This window comes from Pseudophryne corroboree, chromosome 2 (genome assembly GCF_028390025.1).
Source record: "Pseudophryne corroboree isolate aPseCor3 chromosome 2, aPseCor3.hap2, whole genome shotgun sequence".
Classification (NCBI taxonomy): Eukaryota; Metazoa; Chordata; class Amphibia; order Anura; family Myobatrachidae; genus Pseudophryne; species Pseudophryne corroboree.
In genome coordinates, this window is record NC_086445.1 from 134,527,300 (window position 1) to 134,553,057 (window position 25,758).

The 25,758-nt window shown below is 46.2% G+C and overlaps 1 protein-coding gene across 1 annotated transcript in view; it reads right to left on the reverse strand.

Annotated features, from left to right (window-relative positions):
• SLC46A3 (solute carrier family 46 member 3) overlaps positions 1 to 25,758 on the reverse strand; it is a 104,484-nt gene that overhangs the window by 63,076 nt on the left and 15,650 nt on the right. The window contains exon 2 of the mRNA XM_063951736.1: positions 23,847 to 24,095. Coding sequence (XP_063807806.1) covers positions 23,847 to 24,038 — 192 coding nt within the window. The 5' untranslated portion in view covers positions 24,039 to 24,095. The remainder of the gene's footprint in view (positions 1 to 23,846; positions 24,096 to 25,758) is intronic.

Here is a 25,758-nt window from a genome sequence, read left to right on the forward strand (position 1 = left end):
ATGGATGGGTCGTAAATTAAATCTGCTGCTGTAACAATGCCCCCGCTCCTTAAACTCATCAAATTTGTGCCGTGCTTGCGCCGAGTTAGAATTCGAACACACCTAAATATCAAGCCAATAATTATGACGACTCCCAGGATACAAAGGAGAAACTTTCCTACACTCATAATAACATTTTGAGCCCATTCTCCTAAACCTGAGAACCAATTGCGTGGGTTCAACCATGAGACCCAGCCGGTCAGTTCATTACTCACAGCAGTCAGGGTAAGGTTGTGTCTCCTTCGGAACTTCCACTTCAACTGCAAGATATCGTCCATCTTTTGATCGATGATCTCGGTTGGGTCATCAGTGCTGTTTGTAATATACGTGCAGCACTTCACACCATATTGAGTTGCCAAAGTGACACAGTACCCACCCGTCACGGCTGTGATATAATTGAGGACCATCCTGTGCTGGATCAGTTCCATTTTGTAAGCTTGCAACTCCCTACCCGTATACCTGAAGGTGTCATCATACATCTCAGTGATATTATCTATCAAGTTTGCTAGCGCATGGATATATCTATAATTTATAATTCCTCTGGCAGTACGGGTGATGTCTAATGCGAGAAGGAATTGAATCCCGGTGGATTCCTGGATCAAATCAGAGGCTGCGTGCTCTGTCCTATCTATGAGGTGTCTCTTAACGATGTGTTCATAATGAGTATGAGTATAAGGAGCCTGAGCACTGCGGTGAACGTCTTTCATCTTATCATGGGTTATGGTCATGACCTCTGGCAACACTCTTCCAATGTAACACAATCCCTCTGAGTTTGGGGCAAGCCACTTATACGCCTTCCTCCCACATATGAAATAGGCATCATCGGGGAGAACATATGGGACAGAATATGACATTACCATATTGCAAACCTTCCAAGTAAAAAATCCTATCCCTAACTCTCTCATCTGTTCAGTACAAGTATCAGGCTGTATGATATGAGCACAGTACCCTGGTGATACTTCTCCAACCCGCATGGTCTTGCTTCCTTGAGTATACCTATACCGAAAATACCTTCCACTGCTGGCTATTTGGCGTATAAGTTCAGTGTCTACGGGTATCCTATCAGCTCTATGCGAAAATGCCATGCTTTGATTATTCCATGTCACCTCCCAATTTCCTGGTTTTCGGGAATTGGAAATGTTGAAACACACTAAGGATCTATCTACATGACACTGGTGGAGCTTCAAACTAGGGGGCCTAGAAATATTACATTTCTTGTCCACCGGTCTCCCACCCCGTAATTCGAGTACCTCATCTATTGCTAAAGGGTACGTACTAATCCTGACTTGCTCTGACCTGGAGGTACTTGTGAGCACACCCAGCATTCTGTCTGGTTTAAGACCTTACCCACTAGTGAGTAATCACTCAATGGATGACGGTCCATGTTGATATTAAGGCTGGACTGACATCTCTGGATGCACCCATCCTCAACTATGTTCTCACAATTTTTACAAATGCAATTTTCCTCAGCTAATAACCCTTCACAGTGCCTCCTAGTCCCCTGGCTACCAGATCGTTTTCTGATACTCGCCTTTGCTCGAGTGATGTGTTGCTCTTGGAATTCTACAAATCCGTCCTCGCTATCAGAACCCATTCCAGATCCTTTCTCGACCTCTCTGGGACTCTCACCGAAACAGACTGTTCTGGTCAACAACAGGGTTAACAGGAAAACCCGGATCGCAGTCTCTTGGGGTAAGTCCATCTTGTTAAGGGAAGAGAAAGGAAACAAGAAGGGAGAGGAAAAGGGAAGGAGAGAAGGAGGGTAGTGGGAGATGGAGAAAATAATAAAAAAAAAGAAAAACTGGTGCGACAACCGCCTCTTGGTCTTGTTGTTCTCCGCGCTCAGGTGCCGTGACAACAGTCCTGCCTCTCAACCTTCCCGGAACAGACACTCCAGTGATACGATGTTTTCTACACTCTGCTCTTTGTCACAGGTTCTCTCTGGGTCAGCGACCTTCTTACAGTGGGACGAGTGGACCCAAGTCTCTCTTTCGGCAACCTTTAATGCTGTCGTGCTGGTTAGTAAGACTTGGTACGGTCCTTCCCACCTGTCAATGAGGCAACCTAAGCGTAGAAAATTTTGAATCATTACATAATCCCCAGGTTCAATGTCATGACAATTACTGTTCGGTAGGTCAGGAATCACCAGCTTTAGATTTCTGTTTTGATTCCTCAGCTGCTGGCTCATCTTAACCAAATATTTTACAGTCACTTCGTTATTGCATTTCAAATCATCCTGGGGGTCTATCATTACATGGGGTTGTCGACCAAAAAGAATCTCAAAGGGTGATAGGTTAAGTGGGGACCTGGGAGTGGTTCTGATGCTGTACAATACTAGTGGCAAAGCTTCTGGCCACAACAATCCAGTTTCAGCCATCACTTTGCTCAACTTGTTCTTAATAGTGCTGTTTACTCTTTCCACTTTCGCACTCGCCTGTGGGCGGTAGGAGTGTGCAGCTTGCTATTAATTCCCATCAGTTTACACATAACCTGAAAGACTTCACCTGTAAAATGGGTACCCCTATCGCTTTCAATTATCCAGGGGATACCATATCTGCACACAAATTCATGCACAATTTTCTTTGCAGTGAACGTAGCAGTATTTGTGGCAGCAGGGAACGCTTCTACCCAATTGGAAAACACATCAATACAGACTAACACATATTTTAAATTCCTACAGGGTGGTAACTGTATGAAATCAATCTGTATTACCTGAAAAGGGCCGTCTGTCGGCGGGATATGGGATGGTTCTGTTGGTATTGACTTTCCAATATTCTTCCTCAAGCAAATAAGACATGTCATTGCTCTCTTACCCGCATGAGAAGAGAATCCTGGCGCACACCAGTAGGCTCTTACCAGCTTACACATACCCTCTTTACCCAGATGAGTCAGACCGTGTGCCGCCTCAGCTAAGCTTGGAAGAAATGCTCTGGGGGCCACTGGCTTACCCTGTCCATCTGTCCAGAGTCCTGAGGACTCCTGGCCATACCCCTTTGACCTCCAGACTGCCTTTTCCTGTGGAGAAAACAAATTTTGCATTTCACTTAATTTTTGTGTGTTGACGGTGTTGAATATCATCAGTGATGTGATATCTGTTTGTATGGGGGTGCTGGCTGCTGATTTAGCAGCTTCATCTGCCCGGCTGTTACCAAGTGACACTGGGTCTTGACTGTAAGTGTGGGCTTTGCACTTGATAACAGCCACTCTGTCTGGTTCTTGTATCGCTGTTAGAAGCCTTTTTATATGGGATGCATGCTCTACAGGTGTGCCAGCTGCCGTCATGAAATTTCTGAGGCGCCATAGGGCCCCGAAATCATGCACTACTCCAAAGGCATACCTAGAATCTGTATATATATTGGCTGACTTTCCCTTGGCCAATTCACACGCTCTGGTTAGGGCGACCAGCTCAGCAACTTGTGCTGAGTGCGGTGGGCCCAGGGGCTCAGCTTCTATGATACCTCTGTCATCTACGACTGCGTATCCAGTACACAGGTCTCCCGAGTCCGTCTGTCTGTGGCAACTACCGTCAGTGTAAAAAGTAAAATCTACGCCTTCCAGTGGGTTGTCACTAATGTCGGGTCTTGCAGTGAAAGTCTGGTTCAGATATTCCATACAATCATGCGTGTCAGTGTCTGTACTAAATCCTCCTTCACCATCATTCTCATCCTCCACCCTTTGTGCCTGTCCAGGCACACCTGGCAGATAAGTTGCAGGATTTAGTGCGCTGCATCTCTTTATGGTGATGTTTACAGGGGCCATTAGTGCTAATTCCCACCTTGTAAACTGGGCAGAGTTCAGTAAGGCTGACACTGCATGAGGTGTATGGATGGTCAGGTTGTGTCCTAACACTACGTCTTTGCTTTTACTCACTAGCAAGGCTATCGCTGCAACACTTCGCAAGCATGTGGGGAGAGACCGCGCTACGGTGTCCAACTGTGCACTGTAGTGAGCTACCGGCCTGCTGGCATCACCATGTCTCTGGGTTAGGACACCTGCCGCACACCCAGCACTTTCCGTACCGTACAATTCAAAGGGTTTCCCATAATCTGGCATGCCTAATGCAGGTGCCTGTGATAGGCACTGTTTAAGTCTCTCAAATGCCAGTTCGGACTCATCTGTGTGAGAGATACGATCTGGTTTGTTCGAGGAGACCATTTCTTGCAAAGGTAAAGCCAGTATGGAGAACCCTGGGATCCAGTTTCGGCAGTACCCACACATTCCAAGAAAAGTGCGGATCTGTTGCTGGGTTTGTGGCAGAGTCATGTCGCGAATCGCCTGTATTCTATCAGCGGTGAGGTGTCTTAAGTCCTTGTGTCAAGCAATGTCCCAAATATTTTACCTTGGTCTGGCACAACTGCAACTTATCCTTTGAAACCTTGTGTCCCGTATTAGAAAGGTGAAACAGAAGCTGTTTCGTGTCTTTCAAGGACGATTCGAGTGAATCAGAACACAGCAGTAAGTCATCTACGTACTGTATTAATACTGATCCGCTCTCAAGTTGAAAGGATTGTAAACAGTCATGTAATGCCTGGGAGAAAATACTTGGGCTGTCAATGAAACCTTGGGGGAGACGAGTCCAGGTATACTGTACTCCCCTGTATGTAAATGCAAACAGGTATTGGCTGTCAGGGTGCAGAGGGACAGAAAAGAAAGCAGAACAGAGGTCAATTACAGTGAAAAATTTTGCAGTAGGGGGAATTTGCATGAGAATGACAGCTGGATTTTGACAGGGAATTGGCTCTCAACTATCTTGTTTATCCCCCTTAGATCCTGCACTAGTCTGTAACCCCTCCCCCCACTCTTTTTCACAGGGAAGATGGGACTATTGGCAGTGCTGGACGTCCTAACTAGGATGCCCTGTTGTAGCAAGCGCTCTATGACTGGGTAAACTCCTAATTCCACCTCTGGCTTCAGAGGATACTGAGGGATTTTTGGAGCTATCCTACCATCTTTTACTTGCACTACTACAGGAGCTACATTTGCCATCAATCCAGTGTCTTGTCCATCTTTGGTCCAGAGGGATTCCGGTATCTGGGAGATCATTGCCTCTACCTTGGATGGACACTTGTCTATAACAGCAGAGTGTGACATGAACCTTTGTGGGGTGTCTAACATATCCTGCACTTCCTGAACGTGATTCTCGGGTATATCCAAGAAGACACCCTCAGGAGTACAATATATGACACACCTCATTTTACACAATAAATCTCTCCCAAGTAGATTAGTCGGAGCCAATGCAGCCAGCAGAAATGAATGTTTGGTCTGCAAAGGCCCTATCGTAATCTCCGCTGGTCTACTTAAAGGGTAGTGTTGCACTATTCCTGTTACTCCCATTGCTGAAATTGTTTTACCCGTGGTTTTCATACCTACCGTCGAATTTAACACTGACCTGGCCGCCCCTGTATCTACAAGAAAAGGTAATGATCTACCAGCTACATCAACTGTGACCTCAGGTTCACTACCAAGGCTAGCAATCAACTTTTCTGGCTGCAGACTACAGGTGTGGCCTAACCCCTATTGTATATTGTGACCCTCCCGCAGCGCGCTGGCAGCTACAATATGTGAGGGGGGTAACTGAGAATATTCGGAGACCTGCCAGTCCCTCCTAGGTGGATACCTCCTTGTTTCCCCTGCGTGTGGCTCATAATTTTTCCTATGTGATCCCTGATCCCAATTACGTGTATCATAATGTGGTTCATATCCTGGTCTAGGGGGTCGGTATACCTTATGTGTGTCCTTAAACCTACAATTCCGTGCATAATGTCCTTCCTTCTTACAGTTATAGCATACCACTACACGGAACTTACCATCAGGGGTCTGGGGTTTTGGCTGATGCGGCTTCGTTGTAAGGGCATTAATACTTACTGTCATCAGCTTATCCCCCTGTGACTCCCTGTGCTTTATGATGTTTCGATCGTGCTCGATAGCGGACTCTCTTAATGCAGCCACCGAGATACCTCTCCAGTTAGGTAGAGTGGTTTGTACCCTTGTTCTCAACGTTTCTTTTAACCCGTCCATTAATACTGTCACAGCTACCTCCCTGTGATGTACATTTTCCTTAATGTCCTCAACCCCAGTGTATCTAGCCATTTCCTGCAGTGCTCAGTGGAAATATTCAGATGCCGTTTCACCTTCTTTTTGTCTTATGGAAAAGATTTTATTCCATTTGACAACAGTAGGGAAATATACTCCTAATTGCAGATTGATCTGTCGTACGTTCTCCTGAGTGTACTCATCAGTGAGAGGTACTTCTGCTTCTAATTTACAATCAGTAATTAATTTCACGGGGTCAATATTGGAGGGTAAACAAGCCCGTAGCACTGTTCGCCAATCTTGGTTTGTGGGTTCGGTGGCATTACCTAATTCTTTAATAAACCTCTGGCATGCGACTAGATCCTTTCTGGGATCGGGAAATTCAGACATAATTGTCCTCAATTCTGTCCGGGACCAAGGACAATGCATAGCAATGTTCCTGATGGGAGTGACTCCCTAAGCGTCAGTCTTCCCATTGGGGACTGCGATCACCCTGACAGGATTCAATTCAATTACATCATTCTGAGTTGACTCCACAATCTGAGGTGCTATTGTCTCTGCATAATGTATGGTACCGTACTTACCTGTGGACACGACCTCACTTATCCCTCCGCTAGGGGGCCTCACTACTGATCTTACTGGTTGGGCCGTGCCCACCTGAGTGTTCTGTATGGTGGCTGCTAGAGAGAGTGCCGATATCGTGCTGGGCTCATCTTCTTGCTCGCAGTCCTGAGGGAAGTTTAAAATGGGATACAACTTGCAAGGTTTAGCATTAGTACATTTATCAACTATACTCTTATCAGATACCAGTATGCCATTGTCTGTAGCAACTTTCTCCCCTACAATATACGGTGGTGGTGGTGCGGTTGCCATCATTTTCCTGCTAGGTTTGGAACCTGCTGCGTGAGCTAGTTCCCTCTGCATATCGCCCTCTTGCTGCCATAAATTTAAACAGTTTGTGTGTCTGACCCTTTGCTTTCGGGATTTTATCAGACACATCCTAACCCTTAAATTCTGCAATACCTCTGGTTCAAAACTGCCTACCTTAGGGAATGGTTCCCTATCTTCCGCAGTCATACGTTCCCATTCATTGCACAAAATTTCTGCGTGTGGTCCATGCTTCTCACACATTATGAACCTCGCTGACCCTCTGGGCCGCGGAATGTCAACCTGAACCCTGGTTGAACGTCCCTTACTTGAGCAACTGGCCCCCATATTTTGCACGTATTGCCGTCCCGGCTAATCCTACAAAAAACCAAAATACTCAATATAAGGCAACGGTGAAAGTTCTACGAGTGCTTTCACCCACTCACCGCCCACGTTGGCCAATACTACCAAACACTGTCGTCAGCGAAGGTACGTACCCAACCTAGGGCCCCCATGTAACCTCTATTTACTGGAAGTATCTGGGAGTGACTTACCCTTTCCAGTAAATATTGGTTGTTGGAGATTTCCTGAGTGACCAGCGAAACTCCCTTAAAAAATTTTTTTACACAAATCACGCTTGCGTATGCTATATCCAGCGCTAATGATCCCGCAATTTTACGCAAAGCTCGTAAAAAGGGTATCACGTTGCGCTAAGTATTGCACCCACGAACGCGCGGTCCAATCGCACAGCGTATAGGTAACTGTTACTTATCCGCCGTACGACCAATGGAATCGATTTTTCAGGCTGCGAAACCTCAGCCGGAGCGTATCAATCAAAAGGCCTATATGGGTATCTTCGCTAACCCCCTGGGCTGCGGTATCTAAACAAAAACTTTGCTGACCTTCTGGCCTGCGGTATCTGCTACCTTGCTCCTTTGTACTTCAATTTATATTAACATGAGCCAGCTAATTCTCACGCCACCAAGTCTCCACTCACCTGGTTTACCACCTCTATGGGATCCCGAATTCACTGGGTCCACAAAACCTTTATTATGTTTGCACACTCACGCTCGTTCACTCAAATACACTTTGGTTTTTCTGTACAGAAAATTAACTTTCATTCAGATAAACAGCCTTAGTACCAGAGGTAATACAGTAAAAAAAGGTATTATTTAAACTAAATCTTGGAAACTGAGCAATTTGTGCTATTGTCGCGTGGCTACCGTCCCGCGCCTAAACTAAACAATGCTATTGTGTAATTTGTACTTAGCGGCCGTACCCTTACGCACGTTGTGTAAACACGCGACCGCGCGTACGTCTTTACATTGCGTACGCAGTCCCGTACTTTGTCCGAGACACGTGTACAAAGTCCGTACGTCCGCAGTAGTACAAATCCCACACTTCTATAAATGTAAGCGATATTACCTATAATCGTTTACTTAACACAACACAGTATCTTTCTGTATAAACCTGTTTAACTAGGCCAGACTGTATTTGTGTTTTACGTTTACTTCCTTAATATCTAGTCTATGTTTTAACTAAATAGCAACAAATTTCTCAGCATAGGTCAAAATAAATCTAATAATCAATACTTATGGCAACAATGCGAGCAGGTATACATATTACAAAGTACAGGTGTATGCGTGTGTTGTGTGCACATTTGGCGCCAAACAGAAATTCACATATTTTTTAAAATAGCTTTGCGTATTTACCTTACGGATCCCACCAGCATCCCTACAAACCATGCAGAGCAGATGCCATCTTATCAGCAATTGAGATAGGGTTTACCAGTGTATTCTACGGCCAGGAAAAGGCTTACGTAGGATACCTGTCCGCCCTTTGCTGATAAAGTCTGCTTTCACCTGCTAGGTTGTGGGTATGAGGAAAAAACGGACGATGCCCCCAATTGATAATGTCGATATTATCTTAAACCATAAAGCTATACCTTTAAACACACTTTTACTATGGAGCCGATGCGGCCGCTAGACTTAATACACACGGTACGCACTTTGTACGCTATTTGCGTACAGAGTCCCGTACGTTGTACGGACTTAGCATACACACGCCGCGCTGGGGGTACAAAGTATGCACAGCGCGCGCACACACTCTTGATAAACTTTAAACCATATTAGTAAGCAAAGCAATGATGTTACACCTTAAACCTACACAGTTAAATACGCTTTTAAACCCTAGCAGGGAAAAGAGGACACAACACCGATTTGTAGTTAAACACTGGGTTCTAACGCCACAGTGGATTATTTGAAAGGGGATAATAATACAAATTATACACTACAAGGCTAACAAGATAAATCTACAACAGAATAATGGCTACAGTCAATGTACATACGTTAGAATATTCGCTTGCGCAACCTGGACCAGTCCTCCGCTCATCAGGTAGATAGCGTTCAGAGTCTTCTGACCGGCCAGGCAGCAACAGGCTTTTTATACACTACTTCCATAAGCAATACAATGGTTACTGTAATCCCTTTGTCTATTGGACACAGAGATGCATCTTTACATTACAGGAGAGGTCATAGGTTGATTTGAAAAGGTGGGCGATGTCTTTCCCAACTGCTCTTGTGGGTGGTCTCCTCTGGATTCCCGCCGCATACATAATATACAGTAAATACAGTTTATATCTATATTCTACTTCTGCACATAACTATACGCAGGAACATGCGATCTTCCTCTAACCAACACCGGAATGTTACCCTTAAAATACCCTACAGCTGGATACTAGACATCACCTTATAACCTTAGTCTGTCCCTTCCTATCATGCAAAGGTGAATCCCTTAGTCCTGGAATCATTTAAACTCAGCGCCCATACTAAGCTCACACAGCACCCATACTACACTCACACAGCACCCATACTACACGGCACCCATACCACTCTCACACAGCACCCATATTACGCTCACACAGCACCCATACCACTCTCACACAGCACCCATACTACACAGCACCCATACTACACTCACACAGCACCCATACTGCACTCACACAGCACCCATACTGCACAGCACCCATACTACGCTCATACAGCACCCATACTATGCTCACACAGCACCCATACTACTCTCACACAGCACCCATACTACTCTCACACAGCACACATACTACTCTCACACAGCATACATACTACTCTCACACAGCACACATACTATGCTCACACAGCACCCTTACTACTCTCACACAGCAGTCATACTATACAGCACTCATACTACACTCACACAGCACTCATACTAAACTCACACAGCCCCAATTAGCTCCCCCACCTAGAACTCAAACCAACAATTTGTACATCCCAATGCCCATTAACACATTCACCCCCATACAGACACACACACACATACATTTCATAAATCTATTCTGCTCATCGTGGAGCATTTACAGAAGTTACCTGGCATCATGCATCAATATCAGCAGCAACAGCTCCTTCCTCCTGTAGCATAGTGTGGGAGGCGGAGCTTGTGTGTGTCACTGTTAGTGATGAGCGGGTTCGGATCCTCGGAATCCGACCCGCCCGAACTTCACCTTTTTTTTACACGGTTCCGAGCGACTCGGATCCTCCCGCCTTGCTCGGTTAACCCGAGCGCGCCCGAACGTCATCATCCCGCTGTCGGATTCTCGCGAGACTCGGATTCTATATAAGGAGCCGCGCGTCGCCGCCATTTTCACACGTGCATTGAGATTGATAGGGAGAGGACGTGGCTGGCGTCCTCTCCGAGTCCGTTGTATTATATTAGAACTTAGTTAGTTATAATTGTGGGGAGGATTGGGGATGGGGAGCAGCTGTTAGGGAGTACAGTGCAGGGTTTTGAGTTTAATCCGTTGTTTCTCTGCCTGAAAAAAAACGCTCCACCATATCTGTGCTCACTCAGTGTGCTGCACTGCTGCATGATATATCTGTGCTGAGTGCACTGCTCACACTGCCTAATTGTGGGGACTGGGGAGCAGTTATAGCAGGAGTACAGTGCACAGTTTTGCTGACAGTGACCACCAGTCCAGTATACGTTTGTCTGCCTGAAAAACACTGTGGTGTTTTTTTTTTTCTTTCTTCATGCTAGTTTGTTTAGCAGTCTGCTGACACTGCAGTGTCCACCAGGTCCGTTATACAGTATATTATATATATAATTAAGCACTAAGCAGCAGTACGGTAGGCCACGGCTGTACCTACCTCTGTGTCGACTCATCACTCGTCGTCCATAAGTATAAGTAATACTATCCATCCATCTACATTGTATACCTGTGGTGTTTTTTTTTTTTCTTTCTTCATACTAGTTTAGCAGTCTGCTGCTGACACTGTCCACCAGGTCCGTTATACAGTATATTATATTTATATATAAGCACTAAGCAGCAGTACGGTAGGCCACGGCTGTACCTACCTCTGTGTCATCACTCGTCCATAAGTATAAGTAATACTATACTATCCATCCATCTACATTGTATACCTGTGGTGTTTTTTTTTTCTTTCTTCATACTAGTTTAGCAGTCTGCTGACACTGTCCACCAGGTCCGTTATACACACAGTATATTATATTTATATATAAGCACTAAGCAGCAGTACGGTAGGCCACGGCTGTACCTACCTCTGTGTCGTCAGTGCACTCGTCGTCCATAAGTATAAGTAATACTATACTATCCATCCATCTACATTGTATACCTGTGGTGGTTTTTTTTTCTTTCTTCATACTAGTTTAGCAGTCTGCTGACACTGTCCACCAGGTCCGTTATACAGTATATTATATTTATATATAAGCACTAAGCAGCAGTACGGTAGGCCACGGCTGTACCTACCTCTGTGTCGTCAGTGCACTCGTCGTCCATAAGTATAAGTAATACTATACTATCCATCCATCTACATTGTATACCTGTGGTGGTTTTTTTTTCTTTCTTCATACTAGTTTAGCAGTCTGCTGACACTGTCCACCAGGTCCGTTATACAGTATATTATATTTATATATAAGCACTAAGCAGCAGTACGGTAGGCCACGGCTGTACCTACCTCTGTGTCGTCACTCGTCGTCCATAAGTATAAGTAATACTATACTATCCATCCATCTACATTGTATACCTGTGGTGTTTTTTTTTTTTCTTTCTTCATACTAGTTTAGCAGTCTGCTGCTGACACTGTCCACCAGGTCCGTTATACAGTATATTATATTTATATATAAGCACTAAGCAGCAGTACGGTAGGCCACGGCTGTACCTACCTCTGTGTCGTCACTCGTCGTCCATAAGTATAAGTAATACTATACTATCCATCCATCTACATTGTATACCTGTGGTGTTTTTTTTTTTCTTTCTTCATACTAGTTTAGCAGTCTGCTGCTGACACTGTCCACCAGGTCCGTTATACAGTATATTATATTTATATATAAGCACTAAGCAGCAGTACGGTAGGCCACGGCTGTACCTACCTCTGTGTCGTCACTCGTCGTCCATAAGTATAAGTAATATTATACTATCCATCCATCTACATTGTATACCTGTGGTGTTTTTTTTTCTTTCTTCATACTAGTTTAGCAGTCTGCTGCTGACACTGTCCACCAGGTCCGTTATACAGTATATTATATTTATATATAAGCACTAAGCAGCAGTACGGTAGGCCACGGCTGTACCTACCTCTGTGTCGTCACTCGTCGTCCATAAGTATAAGTAATACTATACTATCCATCCATCTACATTGTATACCTGTGGTGGCTTTTAGTTGTGCGCAAAATATGGAGAACAAAAATGTGGAGGTTAAAAAAATAGGGAAAGATCAAGATCCACTTCCACCTCGTGCTGAAGCTGCTGCCACTAGTCATGGCCGAGACGATGAAATGCCATCAACGTCGTCTGCCAAGGCAGATGCCCAATGTCATAGTACAGAGCATGTAAAATCCAAAACACAAAAGATCAGTAAAAAAATGACCCAAAAATCAAAATTAAAAGCGTCTGAGGAGAAGCGTAAACTTGCCAATATGCCATTTACGACACGGAGTGGCAAGGAACGGCTGAGGCCCTGGCCTATGTTCATGGCTAGTGGTTCAGCTTCACATGAGGATGGAAGCACTCATCCTCTCGCTAGAAAAAAGAAAAGACTTGCGGCAAAAGCACAGCAAAGAACTGTGCGTTCTTCGAAATCACAAATCCCAAAGGAGAGTCCAATTGTGTCGGTTGCGATGCCTGACCTTCCCAACACTGGACGTGAAGAGCTTGCGCCTTCCACCATTTGCACGCCCCCTGCAAGTGTTGAAAGGAGCACCCGCAGTCCAGTTCCTGATAGTGAAATTGAAGATGTCAGTGTTGAAGTACAGTACACCAGGATGAGGATATGGGTGTTGCTGGCGCTGGGGAGGTAATTGACAAGGAGGATTCTGATGGTGAGGTGGTTTGTTTAAGTCAGGCACCCGGGGAGACACCTGTTGTCCGTGGGAGGAATATGGCCATTGACATGCCTGGTGAAAATACCAAAAAAATCAGCTCTTCAGTGTGGAAGTATTTCAACAGAAATGCGGACAACAGGTGTCAAGCCGTGTGTTGCCTTTGTCAAGCTGTAATAAGTAGGGTTAAGGACGTTAACCACCTCGGTACATCCTCCCTTATACGTCACCTGCAGCGCATTCATAATAAGTCAGTGACAAGTTCAAAAACTTTGGGCGACAGCGGAAGCAGTCCACTGACCAGTAAATCCCTTCCTCTTGTAACCAAGCTCACGCAAACCACACCACCAACTCCCTCAGTGTCAATTTCCTCCTTACCCAGGAAAGCCAATAGTCCTGCAGGCCATGTCACTGGCAAGTCTGACGAGTCCTCTCCTGCCTGGGATTACTCCGATGCATCCTTGAGTGTAACGCCTACTGCTGCTGGCGCTGCTGTTGTTGCTGCTGAGAGTCGATCGTCGTCCCAGAGGGGAAGTCGGAAGACCACTTGTACTACTTCCAGTAAGCAATTGACTGTCCAACAGTCCTTTGCGAGGAAGATGAAATATCACAGCAGTCATCCTGTTGCAAAGCGGATAACTGAGGCCTTGACAACTATGTTGGTGTTAGACGTGCGTCCGGTATCCGCCGTTAGTTCACAGGGAACTAGACAATTTCTTGAGGTAGTGTGCCCCCGTTACCAAATACCATCTAGGTTCCACTTCTCTAGGCAGGCGATACCGAGAATGTACACGGACGTCAGAAAAAGACTCACCAGTGTCCTAAAAAATGCAGTTGTACCCAATGTCCACTTAACCACGGACATGTGGTCAAGTGGAGCAGGGCAGACTCAGGACTACATGACTGTGACAGCCCACTGGGTAGATGTATTGCCTCCCGCTGCAAGAACAGCAGCGGCGGCACCAGTAGCAGCATCTCGCAAACGCCAACTCGTTCCTAGGCAGGCTACGCTTTGTATCACCGCTTTCCAGAATAGGCACACAGCTGAAAACCTCTTACGGCAACTGAGGAAGATCATCGCAGAATGGCTTACCCCAATTGGACTCTCCTGGGGATTTGTGACATCGGACAATGCCAGCAATATTGTGAGTGCATTACATCTGGGCAAATTCCAGCACGTCCCATGTTTTGCACATACCTTGAATTTGGTGGTGCAGAATTATTTAAAAAATGACAGGGGCGTGCAAAAGATGCTGTCGGTGGCCAGAAGAATTGCGGGCCACTTTCGGCGTACAGGCACCGCGTACAGAAGACTGGAGCACCACCAAAAACACCTGAACCTGCCCTGCCATCATCTGAAGCAAGAGGTGTTAACGAGGTGGAATTCAACCCTCTATATGCTTCAGAGGATGGAGGAGCAGCAAAAGGCCATTCAAGCCTATACATCTGGCCATGATATAGGCAAAGGAGGTGGAATGCACCTGTCTCAAGCGCAGTGGAGAATGATTTCAACGTTGTGCAAGGTTCTGCAACCTTTTGAACTTGCCACACGTGAAGTCAGTTCAGACACTGCCAGCCTGAGTCAGGTCATTCCCCTCATCAGGCTTTTGTAGAAGAAGCTGGAGGCATTGAAGAAGGAGCTAAAACAGAGCGATTCCGCTAGGCATGTGGGACTTGTGGATGGAGCCCTTCATTCGCTTAACCAGGATTCACGTGTGGTCAATCTGTTGAAATCAGAGCACTACATTTTGGCCACCGTGCTCGATCCTAGATTTAAAACCTACCTTGGATCTCTCTTTACGGCAGACACAAGTCTGCAGAGGTTCAAAGACCTGCTGGTGACAAAATTGTCAAGTCAAGCGGAACGCGACCCGTCAACATCTCCTCCTTCACATTCTCCCGCAATTGGGGGTGCGAGGAAAAGGCTACGAATTCCGAGCCCACCCGCTGGCGGTGATGCAGGGCAGTCTGGAGCGACTGCTGATGCTGACATCTGGTCCGGACTGAAGGACCTGCCAACGATTACTGACAAGTCGTCTTCTGTCACTGCATATGATTCTCTCACCATTGAAAGAATGGTGGAGGATTATATGAGTGACCGCATCCAAGTAGGCACGTCAGACAGTCCGTACGTATACTGGCAGGAAAAAGAGGCAATTTGGAGGCCCTTGCACAAACTGGCTTTATTCTACCTAAGTTGCCCTCCCTCCAGTGTGTACTCCGAAAGAGTGTTTAGTGCCGCCGCTCACCTTGTCAGCAATCGGCGTACGAGGTTACTTCCAGAAAATGTGGAGAAGATGATGTTCATTAAAATGAATTATAATCAATTCCTCCATGGAGACATTCACCAGCAGCAATTGCCTCCAGAAAGTACACGAGGACCTGAGATGGTGGATTCCAGTGGGGACGAATTAATAATCTGTGAGGAGGGGGATGTACACAGTGATAGGGGTGATGAATCGGACGATGATGATGAGGTGGACATCTTGCCTCCGTAGAGCCAGTTTGTACAAGGAGAGATTGATTGCTTCTTTTTTGGTGGGGGCCCAAACCAACCAGTCATTTCAGTCACAGTCGTGTGGCAGACCCTGTCGCTGAAATGATGGGTTCGTTAAAGTGTGCATGTCCTGTTTATACAACATAAGGGTGGGTGGGAGGGCCCAAGGACAATTCCATCTTGCACCTCTTTTTTCTTTCATTTTTCTTTGCGTCATGTGCTGTTTGTGGAGTATTTTTTTGAAGGGCCATCCTGCGTGACACTGCAGTGCCACTCCTAGATGGGCCAGGTGTTTGTGTCGGCCACTAGGGTCGCTTAGCTTAGTCACACAGCTACCTCATTGCGCCTCTTTTTTTCTTTGCGTCATGTGCTGTTTGGGGAGTATTTTTTTGAAGGGCCATCCTGCGTGACACTGCAGTGCCACTCCTAGATGGGCCAGGTGTTTGTGTCGGCCACTAGGGTCGCTTAGCTTAGCCATCCAGCGACCTCGGTGCAAATTTTAGGACTAAAAATAATATTGTGAGGTGTGAGGTGTTCAGAATAGACTGAAAATTAGTGGAAATTATGGTTATTGAGGTTAATAATACTATGGGATCAAAATGACCCCCAAATTCTATGATTTAAGCTGTTTTTTAGGGTCTTTTGAAAAAAACACCCGAATCCAAAACACACCCGAATCCGACAAAAAAAATTCGGTGAGGTTTTGCCAAAACGCGTCCGAACCCAAAACACGGCCACGGAACCGAACCCAAAACCAAAACACAAAACCCGAAAAATTTCAGGTGCACATCACTAGTCACTGTCAGGCTCAGTCAGGACCCGAGTGGACTCTGGAGGAGAGGGGAGGGGCGGCCAGAGCACTGCCTGCACGGCTCTGTGGCTGCTGCCTGCTGATCTCACTGACAGGTGAGAATGTCGGGCTTTAGGAGGCGGGGCCTGGGAGGAGGGGGTGTGGCCATAGCCGTGGACCAGACTTTGTCTTTGTCATGTCAGGGGATGGGGTTGCGTGCGTGTGAGTGTGCGGCTCGCTTTGGTGTCACCCTATTGAAGGGTGACACCCGGGTGCGGGCCGCACCCCCCGCACCCACCTCATGACGCCACTGACCAGCATACATATACAGTATGTCCTCATACATCTTTGCTGCAGTCACGCCAAACAGCCTCTCTTGGCACGCCAGGTCATGTGAGAGTCTTCTAGTGTCATGAGTCTTTTTGCTTCTTTCTTTGCCGAAAATGCATCTTGTACCCCTTTTCCACTAGCTCAAAAAACACGGATAAATGCACGGGGCGCGCATTTACCCGTGTTTTTTGCTATCGGAAAAGGGTCCCCCCACAAAAACCCGGATCAAGTGACCCGTGAATCCTACCCGGGTAACTACCTGGGTAGGACACGGGAATGATCCGGGTAGGGTTGTAGTTTAAACGGAAGCCGTGTCGATGCAACACGGCTCCCGTTTACACTGTATGGAAGGGCGGCGCTGGGAGATCATGTGATTTCCCAGCGCCACCCAGTGCCGCCCCTGCCGCGTCACTAGCAGCGTCACCAACTCGGCAATATGCCGAGTTGGTCAGCGCAGTGGGAAAGGGGGCTGAGCACGGGCCGCAGCCGGGTAGCACCCGTGTCAGGCTCCCGGCTGCGACCCGTGCTCAGTAGTGGAAAAGGGGTATTAGTCACAACACAATGAGATGCACCAGGAGACTGTGCTGAATAATGTGATATATGACACTCGTATATCTGTGTGTGACTGAGTCTCTGAATCTGTACATGAAGTGCTACAATGTAGCAGCTATTTTCAAATAAAAGTTCTGTTCTGCTCCATATACAGACTCAGTCACACACAATATATAAGTGTCATATATCACATTATTCAGCACAGTCTCCTTGGGACCTGGCGGCTCACTCACGCAAGGCATCTGGCGCAGTGTGGCATATTGGGGTTAGATGTATGAGAACACCTCTGTTTAGCCTTATACAGCCTCCAATGATTACCACTGTACTGCTGTCACTTTACACACGGACTAATTTTTCAAGAACAGGCCATCCTAAAAAATGTGTTAGGTTTTGGCCAGGGTATCGGAGGGCTGCCAGCTCCTGTGGCAGGACACCACCCACTGACATTAGTCATCAAAGGTGTTCTTGTTAACAGTGGAGAAATACTGAAAGAAAGTGCACTTATCTGGTGGTCATACGGAGCAGGAAAGCCCTTAACTGGACAAACCCTTAACAAAAAGATTGCCAGAAAGTGCATTGGTTGTACAGAAGACAATGGACACTCTACGGCATGATGTAGTCTGCACGTAGACTTACTAGCACCGACAAATAAACTAGGGCATTTTTATACAAGTCTGTGTAAAGTTTACATTAAACAAATAGAGAAAGAAATTCTAATAAAAAAAGTATATAGGGCTAAAGTTAGGTCAGTCTATTAGCTGGAATTTGCAGCCTAATGCAGAAGGGCCATTACAGGAAAATGCTTATGATTAATGTCTTACGTCCTTCCTATAGCACAGTATCTGGGGCTCCCAGACACTTATCAGTAAGCAACAGCGCAGCTTTCAGCGTGACACTCCTTTCTGCTAACCACCATAACCACTGATTACATAGGCACATTTATCTGTCACGGTGCAAATAAACGTGCATTCTGCCTTAATCTGTGCTAATCCCCTGCTAATTTGTGCTACGCACCCTCAGAACATGATGGCTTACTGCAGTTATATAACATATCAACTGACTTTACAGTGAATTACAATTATAGTAACTGCCCAATTACAGGTTTAACTATACTTCTGGACAATCTCATTTTTGCTACAACGTGGGGATGACTGTACTATTGGGGGGGCACCTTTGGATATAACAAACATGTGAAATAGCCCACATCTGTATAGCATATACTTATTGGGAGTGATTCAGAGGTGGGTGCAGCCCCTACTACATCTTTATGCTAATGAGGCATCCAATGGGTATCCAATTGAGAAGCACACCAGCTGCAGCACAAATCCGCCCATGTGTGTACACAGATGCACTATAGGTGCACCACTGGCCACACCTTCAGACTGTCCGAGTGACCATGGCCGCCGGTTTCAGTGCTACTGCGTCCTCAGACTCAGTCACTGACCTGACACGCCGTGCCACCCCCTTAGTTACCGCCCATAAACGGCCATCAAAATGAAATGGATCTTGATTCAATTTTGACCTGCGTCTCCCAGCAGTAACATCGGGATGCATGCAAATTGTATTTTGGACCCACACACAGAGGGAAAACATTGGGTGCTTGCACCCAGTGCTTTACCACCATCTACTTCTGAATCACCCCCATTATAAGGGATCAAAAAAAAAGTACAGTTTAACCACTTGCTTGGCATGGTCACATCAGATGTGACCAGTCAGAATCAGCCAGTGGGCGGATGCTGGAAGATAATATTCCAGCTGCCGCAAATCTCAGAAGGACTTCCTGGCCTCCCTGCATCCTTGATCCCTTCATCAGTGCCTGCTGTGCACCGGATCACTGCTAATCGGGCAGTCTGGCTGCACCTCCACCTGGCGGCTGCAGAGAGGAGCACCTGCCAGGTAAATGTAAATAAAGCAGCACCCAGCCCCACAGTGTATGACCAGCGGCTGCAAACAGGAGAAGCCATCAATCGTTGCGATGGTCCGTTCATCAAAGGTCTGATGTATCGGTCACCGATGGTTTTATGTTTGTGGGGTTTTTTTTTTTAGATATTTGACACAAAATTTGTGGGAGGGAAAAAAAATGTTTTTAAATTAAATAATGTTGGATGAGTTTCAAATTGATGTTCTTAATCTAATTCAATCATAAAAAATTCTGACAATTTCTAAGCAATTTTTGGAAGAAATATGAGCCAGTTAAGTGGTTGGAGAGAACCTATTGAACTCTGCAATCTCCTTGGCCCAGGCACAGACAGATGTTACTTTGGGAAGTGATCCTTGACTTTCCACCTGAGGATGACACAAATGTACTGACTTATACATATCCTCCTTTGGGGTATATGCAATTCACGGCGAATCGCGGCAAATTATCGCCGTTTTTTAATTCGACACAATTCGACAGGTGAATTCCGGCAGGTGGCTGCCGGAATTCACCATATTCAATGAAAAACGGATTCGACAGTCCCGCGGGCGAAAAACGGCCGATTTGCCGGATTTTGCCGCGAATTAAAAAAACGGGGGAAAACGGGAAAAACCCGGAAAAAAATGGCGTGGGGTCCCCCCTCCAAAGCATAACCAGCCTCGGGCTCTTCGAGCTGGTCCTGGTTCTAAAAATGCGGGGTAAAAATTGACAGGGGATCCCCCGTATTTTTAAAACCAGCACCGGGCTCTGCACCTGATGCTGGTGCAAAAAATACGGGGGACAAAAAAAGTAGGGGTCCCCCGTATTTTATACACCAGCATCGGGCTCCACTAGCTGGACAGATAATGCCACAGCCGGGGGTCACTTTTATACAGCGCCCTGCGGCCGTGGCATTAAATATCCAACTAGTCACCCCTGGCCGGGGTACCCTGGGGGAGTGGGGACCCCTTCAATCAAGAGACCGACACCGTGACAAGTACAACTTTATTACACACTGCCGACACACACATACTTGACACGCCGACTGCCACAGTCTCCGACGATCCGAGGTACCTGTGAAAAAAATTAGACTCACCTCAATCCAGTGTCCGGGAGATAATCCACGTACTTGTTAAAAAAAAAACACGAACACCCGTACCAGCGGACTGAAAGGGGTCCCATGTTTACATATCAGACCCCTTTCCCCGAATGCCGGGACACCACGTGACTCCTGTCACTGAGGTCCCTTCAGCCAATCCGGAAGCGCTACTTCCGTGGCGCTCACCTGATTGGCTGTGCGCGTGTGACCTCAGACAGCGCATCGCAAAGCCTCTCCCATTACTTTCAATAGTGGGAACTTTGCCGTCAGCGGTGGGGTTACCCGCGGTCAGCCGCTGAACGGCGGGTGACCCCATCGCTAGCCGCAAAGTTCCCACCATTGAATATAATGGAGAGGCTTTGCGATGCGCTGTCAGCTCAGACGCGCACAGAGCCAATCAGCAGAGTGCAAGGACGTTGCGCTCGCTGATTGGCTTACGAGACCTTTCAGTGACAGCTGTCACGAGGAGGTCTCTCTGCATTCGTGGAAAGGTGTCCCATGTGTCAACATGGGACCCCTTTCAGTCCGTGTGGTACGGGTGTCCGGTTTGTTTTTTTGACAAGTTCGTGGATTTACCTCTGGACCATGGATGAGGTGAGTGTATTTATCTTTTCTTTTCAGGTACCCCTGGATTCTACTTGGAGAAGAGGACCGATGTCGGCGTGTGAACATAGGTAAGTATGTGTGTGTCGACGTATGAAATAAAGTTTTACTTTCACGGTGTCGGTCTCCTGTTTTTATTTGGGTATTTTTTTTCCAGTAGAACTACAGGTACCAGCGGGCCCGTTTTTCTCCCGCATGCTGGTACTTGTGGTTCTCCAAGTACCAGCTTGCGGGGGAGGCTTGCTGGGACTTGTAGTACTACTGGAAAAAACAATATTCTGACATTTTTCACAAGGCTATCAGCCTCCCATCCGCAGCCCATTGGATGGGGGGGACAGCCTCGGGCTTCACCCCTGGCCCTTGGGTGGCTGGGGGGGAGGACCCCTTGATTGAAGGGGTCCCCACTCCCCCAGGGTACCCCGGCCAGGGGTGACTAGTTGGATATTTAATGCCACGGCCGCAGGGCGCTGTATAAAAGTGACCCCCGGCTGTGGCATTATCTGTCCAGCTAGTGGAGCCCGATGCTGGTGTATAAAATACGGGGGACCCCTACTCTTTTTGTCCCCCGTATTTTTTGCACCAGCATCAGGCGCAGAGCCCGGTGCTGGTTTTAAAAATACGGGGGAACCCCTGTCAATTTTTTCCCCCGCATTTTTAGAACCAGGACCAGCTCGAAGAGCCCGAGGCTGGTTATGCTTTGGAGGGGGGACCCCACGCCATTTTTTTCAGGGATTTTACCATTCCATCCAAAAAAAATATATATATATTATTTTTAAAAATATATAAATAATACTTGTGCCTCCAAAAAAGACAAACCAAGTACCTAATCCCTTCTAATATAAATAGATATGATATTACCAAGAAAAAAAAACACAAAAAAAACATGTTTTAAAATTTTTTTATTAGTTTCACCCTCCAAAGTGTGGCGGATTGAAAATGACGAATTTACTGTCTAAAAGCACTGTTGTCGAATTTCCAAACTTCCATTGAATAGGCTTTGGTCGAATTGCAGCATGTGTATCATTGCAAAAAAGTCGAATTTGTCAAAAGTCGAATTTTGAAAGTCCGTTTTTTTGTCGGAAAGTACTGAATTGCATTGTCGAATTTTTTTTTTGGCGAAAAATTCCCGAAATTCGACAATTTCGGGAATTCGACCGCAATTGCATATACCCCTTTATGTTTTACTAACTACATTTCATTAACTTTCTGGATTCATATTTTGTATCTGTGTATTTATGTTATCAGGCAGAGCTGTTTAGTTTTATTGCCACAGGATACATTCACTCTCTATATGGTATACAGATGTGGTATACAGAGCAAGCTTACTGTACCTTTGGTGTCTTCTCCCCAATGGCAGATCCTACACTCTCTGGGCCTAATACCCGTTTGTGCACAAATGCACAGGCCGCTGCGTTTCTCTAGGTTACGGAACTTCTAGTGAAGCTGCCACCCAGGAAAGATGACAGACGCCCCCACCGGAGCCATTGCAAAGTCTTCCACAATTGCGTACTCATACATAGCACCAACGCAATAACGAGGAACATCGACTCCTAGGTTTAACCTATGGCTACACAGACTGGCTGTGGCAGTAATGACGCTGACGCCATGTTTCTCTACTTACATGATCTCAGCTGAAGGCAGATACACACCTCGAAAACGGCCATAACACGCCTGCATTTTTGCCGCCACTCCCACGTTAACTCCCCCAAATGTAACTTTACTCTCACTCACTCTGCACATAAGATGTCAGTGTGAGCGTGACTGCAGAAGTACCTTGGCACGTGCGTAGTGCGATCGCGGCACATGCGCAGTCTGCTGATAATCGCCTGGCTGAAAAAACTTTGGCAGCGCATACAAGCCCGAATTAAGACTTGCTTAATCTCTTAAATTTTCACGGCGGGATGTAATAGAGTCTGAGGTCGCCGGTGGTGCGGGATGCCACCTGATCTCTGACTTTTTTTTAAAGGAGAAATCACTTACAAGGCAAAACCGTGATTGCCCCTTTAAGAAAAACGTCCCAGATCGCCAGCATCCTGCACCTCCAACGACCTCGGACTTCAAAACATCCCACCATGAGTGTCTGTTTTTGGATATGTAAAATATATCTTCTTTCCTAGTTTGCATTTATTCCAGTGTGTTCAAATAATATTTAGGGCCAGATTCAATTAGCCGTGGCTTGAGTCGGGATCAGTATGAGATCCCAGCAGTTGGGATCCCGTCGGTCAGGTGACCGACACGGGGAGCCCGACAGCCAGGATCCCGGCGGTGAGCGCAGCGTGTCCCCTCGCGGGCTTGCTGTGCTCACCGCGCTTCGGGCCCGGTGGCGACCTTGCGTCGCCAGAGGGTTCTATTCCTCTCCGGGTGGTGGCGTGGAAAACCACCCAAGAGGGGTAACCAGCCGGCTGGTGTTGGGATTCCGGCGTCGGTATCCTGACCGCCGGGATCCCGTGAGGCGGTAAATTGACTGCCTCCCTTGAGTCACATTGATCTGATCCTGCAAGTATAATGTCTGGTGCTATTCAATTACAGACCTGCGATCAGCTGGAGGGTGCGAGCAGCGATAACGGTGATCTCCTGCCTCAGGGCTGCTCGCGGATCTGTAAACGGAATAGCTCCGGCCACTTCTCTATCTGCAGGAGCAGACAGCGCGTCTCAAACTACAGCTAATGGAGTCTGCCCCTGTTTTACTGGGTACTGAGTACTGTTTTACATTCTACTAATCTGGAAAGAAAATACTGCAAAAAATAAATATATTTTGGCACAGTCTTACCTTTCGATGTATATAGTTGGGGTTACTCTGGTTTGTTTCACAAGCAGATGTGTTGTCATTGTACATGACAGTAGTATTAAACTCTTCCTCCCACAGCCTTTGATATACAAACTGCTGCATTATCGGGTAGCTCACAAAACTTGCAAAGCAGTAGACTGCCATCACTGGCTCCACCAACTGGAGCTGACCCATTTTTATGTCCTTTCTCGTTTTACTAATCCACAGAGGAACAATTGTTTTCCATTATTCCTGCAAGAAAACAGTCAATGCATGTTCCCATTCTATAAAGATTTTCATGTGTTTTATGAATTAACAGTTCAATTAAAAGTCCTGAATTACCTCTCCAGGGTTTAACTCAGGGGTGGCCAGACTTTTGGAGTTGGCGATCTACTTTGAAAGCTAAATAGCTTTCATGATCTACCTATGTGGGACAATAGCGTGCGACATAGGTGCGCATCCAAAAAAGGGGCATGGTAAGACAAAAAGGGGGTGTACCTCCTCGCTGCACAGGGTGTAGGGACTGTCTCACCCAAAATCACAAATTGGCCCTCCACAGGTAAAAACCTCAAACACATTGGCCCCCACACAGTAGTAAAAACACATTGGCCCCCACACAGTAGTAAAAACATGTTGGCTCCCATACAGGAGTAAAAACACATTGGCCCCCACACAGTAGTAAAAACACATTGGCCCTCACACAGTAGTAAAAACACATTGGCCCCCACACAGTAGTAAAAACATGTTGGCTCCCATACAGGAGTAAAAACACATTGGCCCCCACATAGTAGTAAAAACACATTGGCCCGCACACAGTAGTAAAAACACATTGGCCCCCAGATAGTAGTAAAAACACATTGGCCCCCACACAGTAGTAAAAACACATTGGTCCCCACACAGTAGTAGAAACACATTGGCCCCCACACAGTAGTAAAAACATGTTGGCTCCCATACAGGAGTAAAAACACATTGGCCCCCACACAGTAGTAAAAACATATTGGTCCCCACACAGTAGTAAATATACATTGTCCCCACACAGTAGTAAAAATATATTATCCCCACAGAGTAGGAAAAATATATTGCTCCATACAAGAAGAAAAAAAATGTCCCCCACAAACAAACAAAATATATATTAAATTGTATCAGTCCCCGGGTCCTCCTCCCTCTACCTTCTCCATATAACACTTAAATAACACATACTAACTGCCGAGCAGGCAGCCAGGCGGTACAGCAGCTCCCCATGACAGGCAGGCCGGGCAGTAGAAGGAAGAGAAGCAGCAGTAGTGGGCCCCTTACAGCGCGTGGGTAACATCACGACATCACCGGCGCGCTGCACTACTGGGAGCTGGTTAAGTTTAGTTAAGTTGGTCATGATCTACCTGCAGATGCTCTTCGAGCTACCAGTAGATCACGATCTACCTTTTGGCAACCCCTGGTTTAACTCATAGTAGGGACTGAATCAGGAATTCGTTTAACTTTATGCGATGTCCATTGGCTTTTCATAGCATTTAAACATCTTCCTTTAATTTATCCTTTTCATTACATTTTAAAACAATAACCACATCAAACTATAGCATTGGATTATTAGTCACTCTTACTGTACATACATGCAAGATCCTTATTTGACTGGAAAACTCCATACATAAAGCTGAATGATAAGTGTAGCAATTAAATCTTCATTTTAATGAATTTAATTTTAAGACAGTGTACAGTAATGGCTGTTGCAAATATGTGAGTACATACAGAATGCCATCACAATTCCCCACCTGCCCATTACCGAGAGCAGAAATTAGCATTCTTGCAGAGGACCGTGTTTATCGGTGTAACAGTTAATGCAAGTGAGATAGATGTACCTGAGGCAGCCCCACTGAGAAGACGTACATACAAAGGAAACTGTTAGCGCTGCTGTATATAA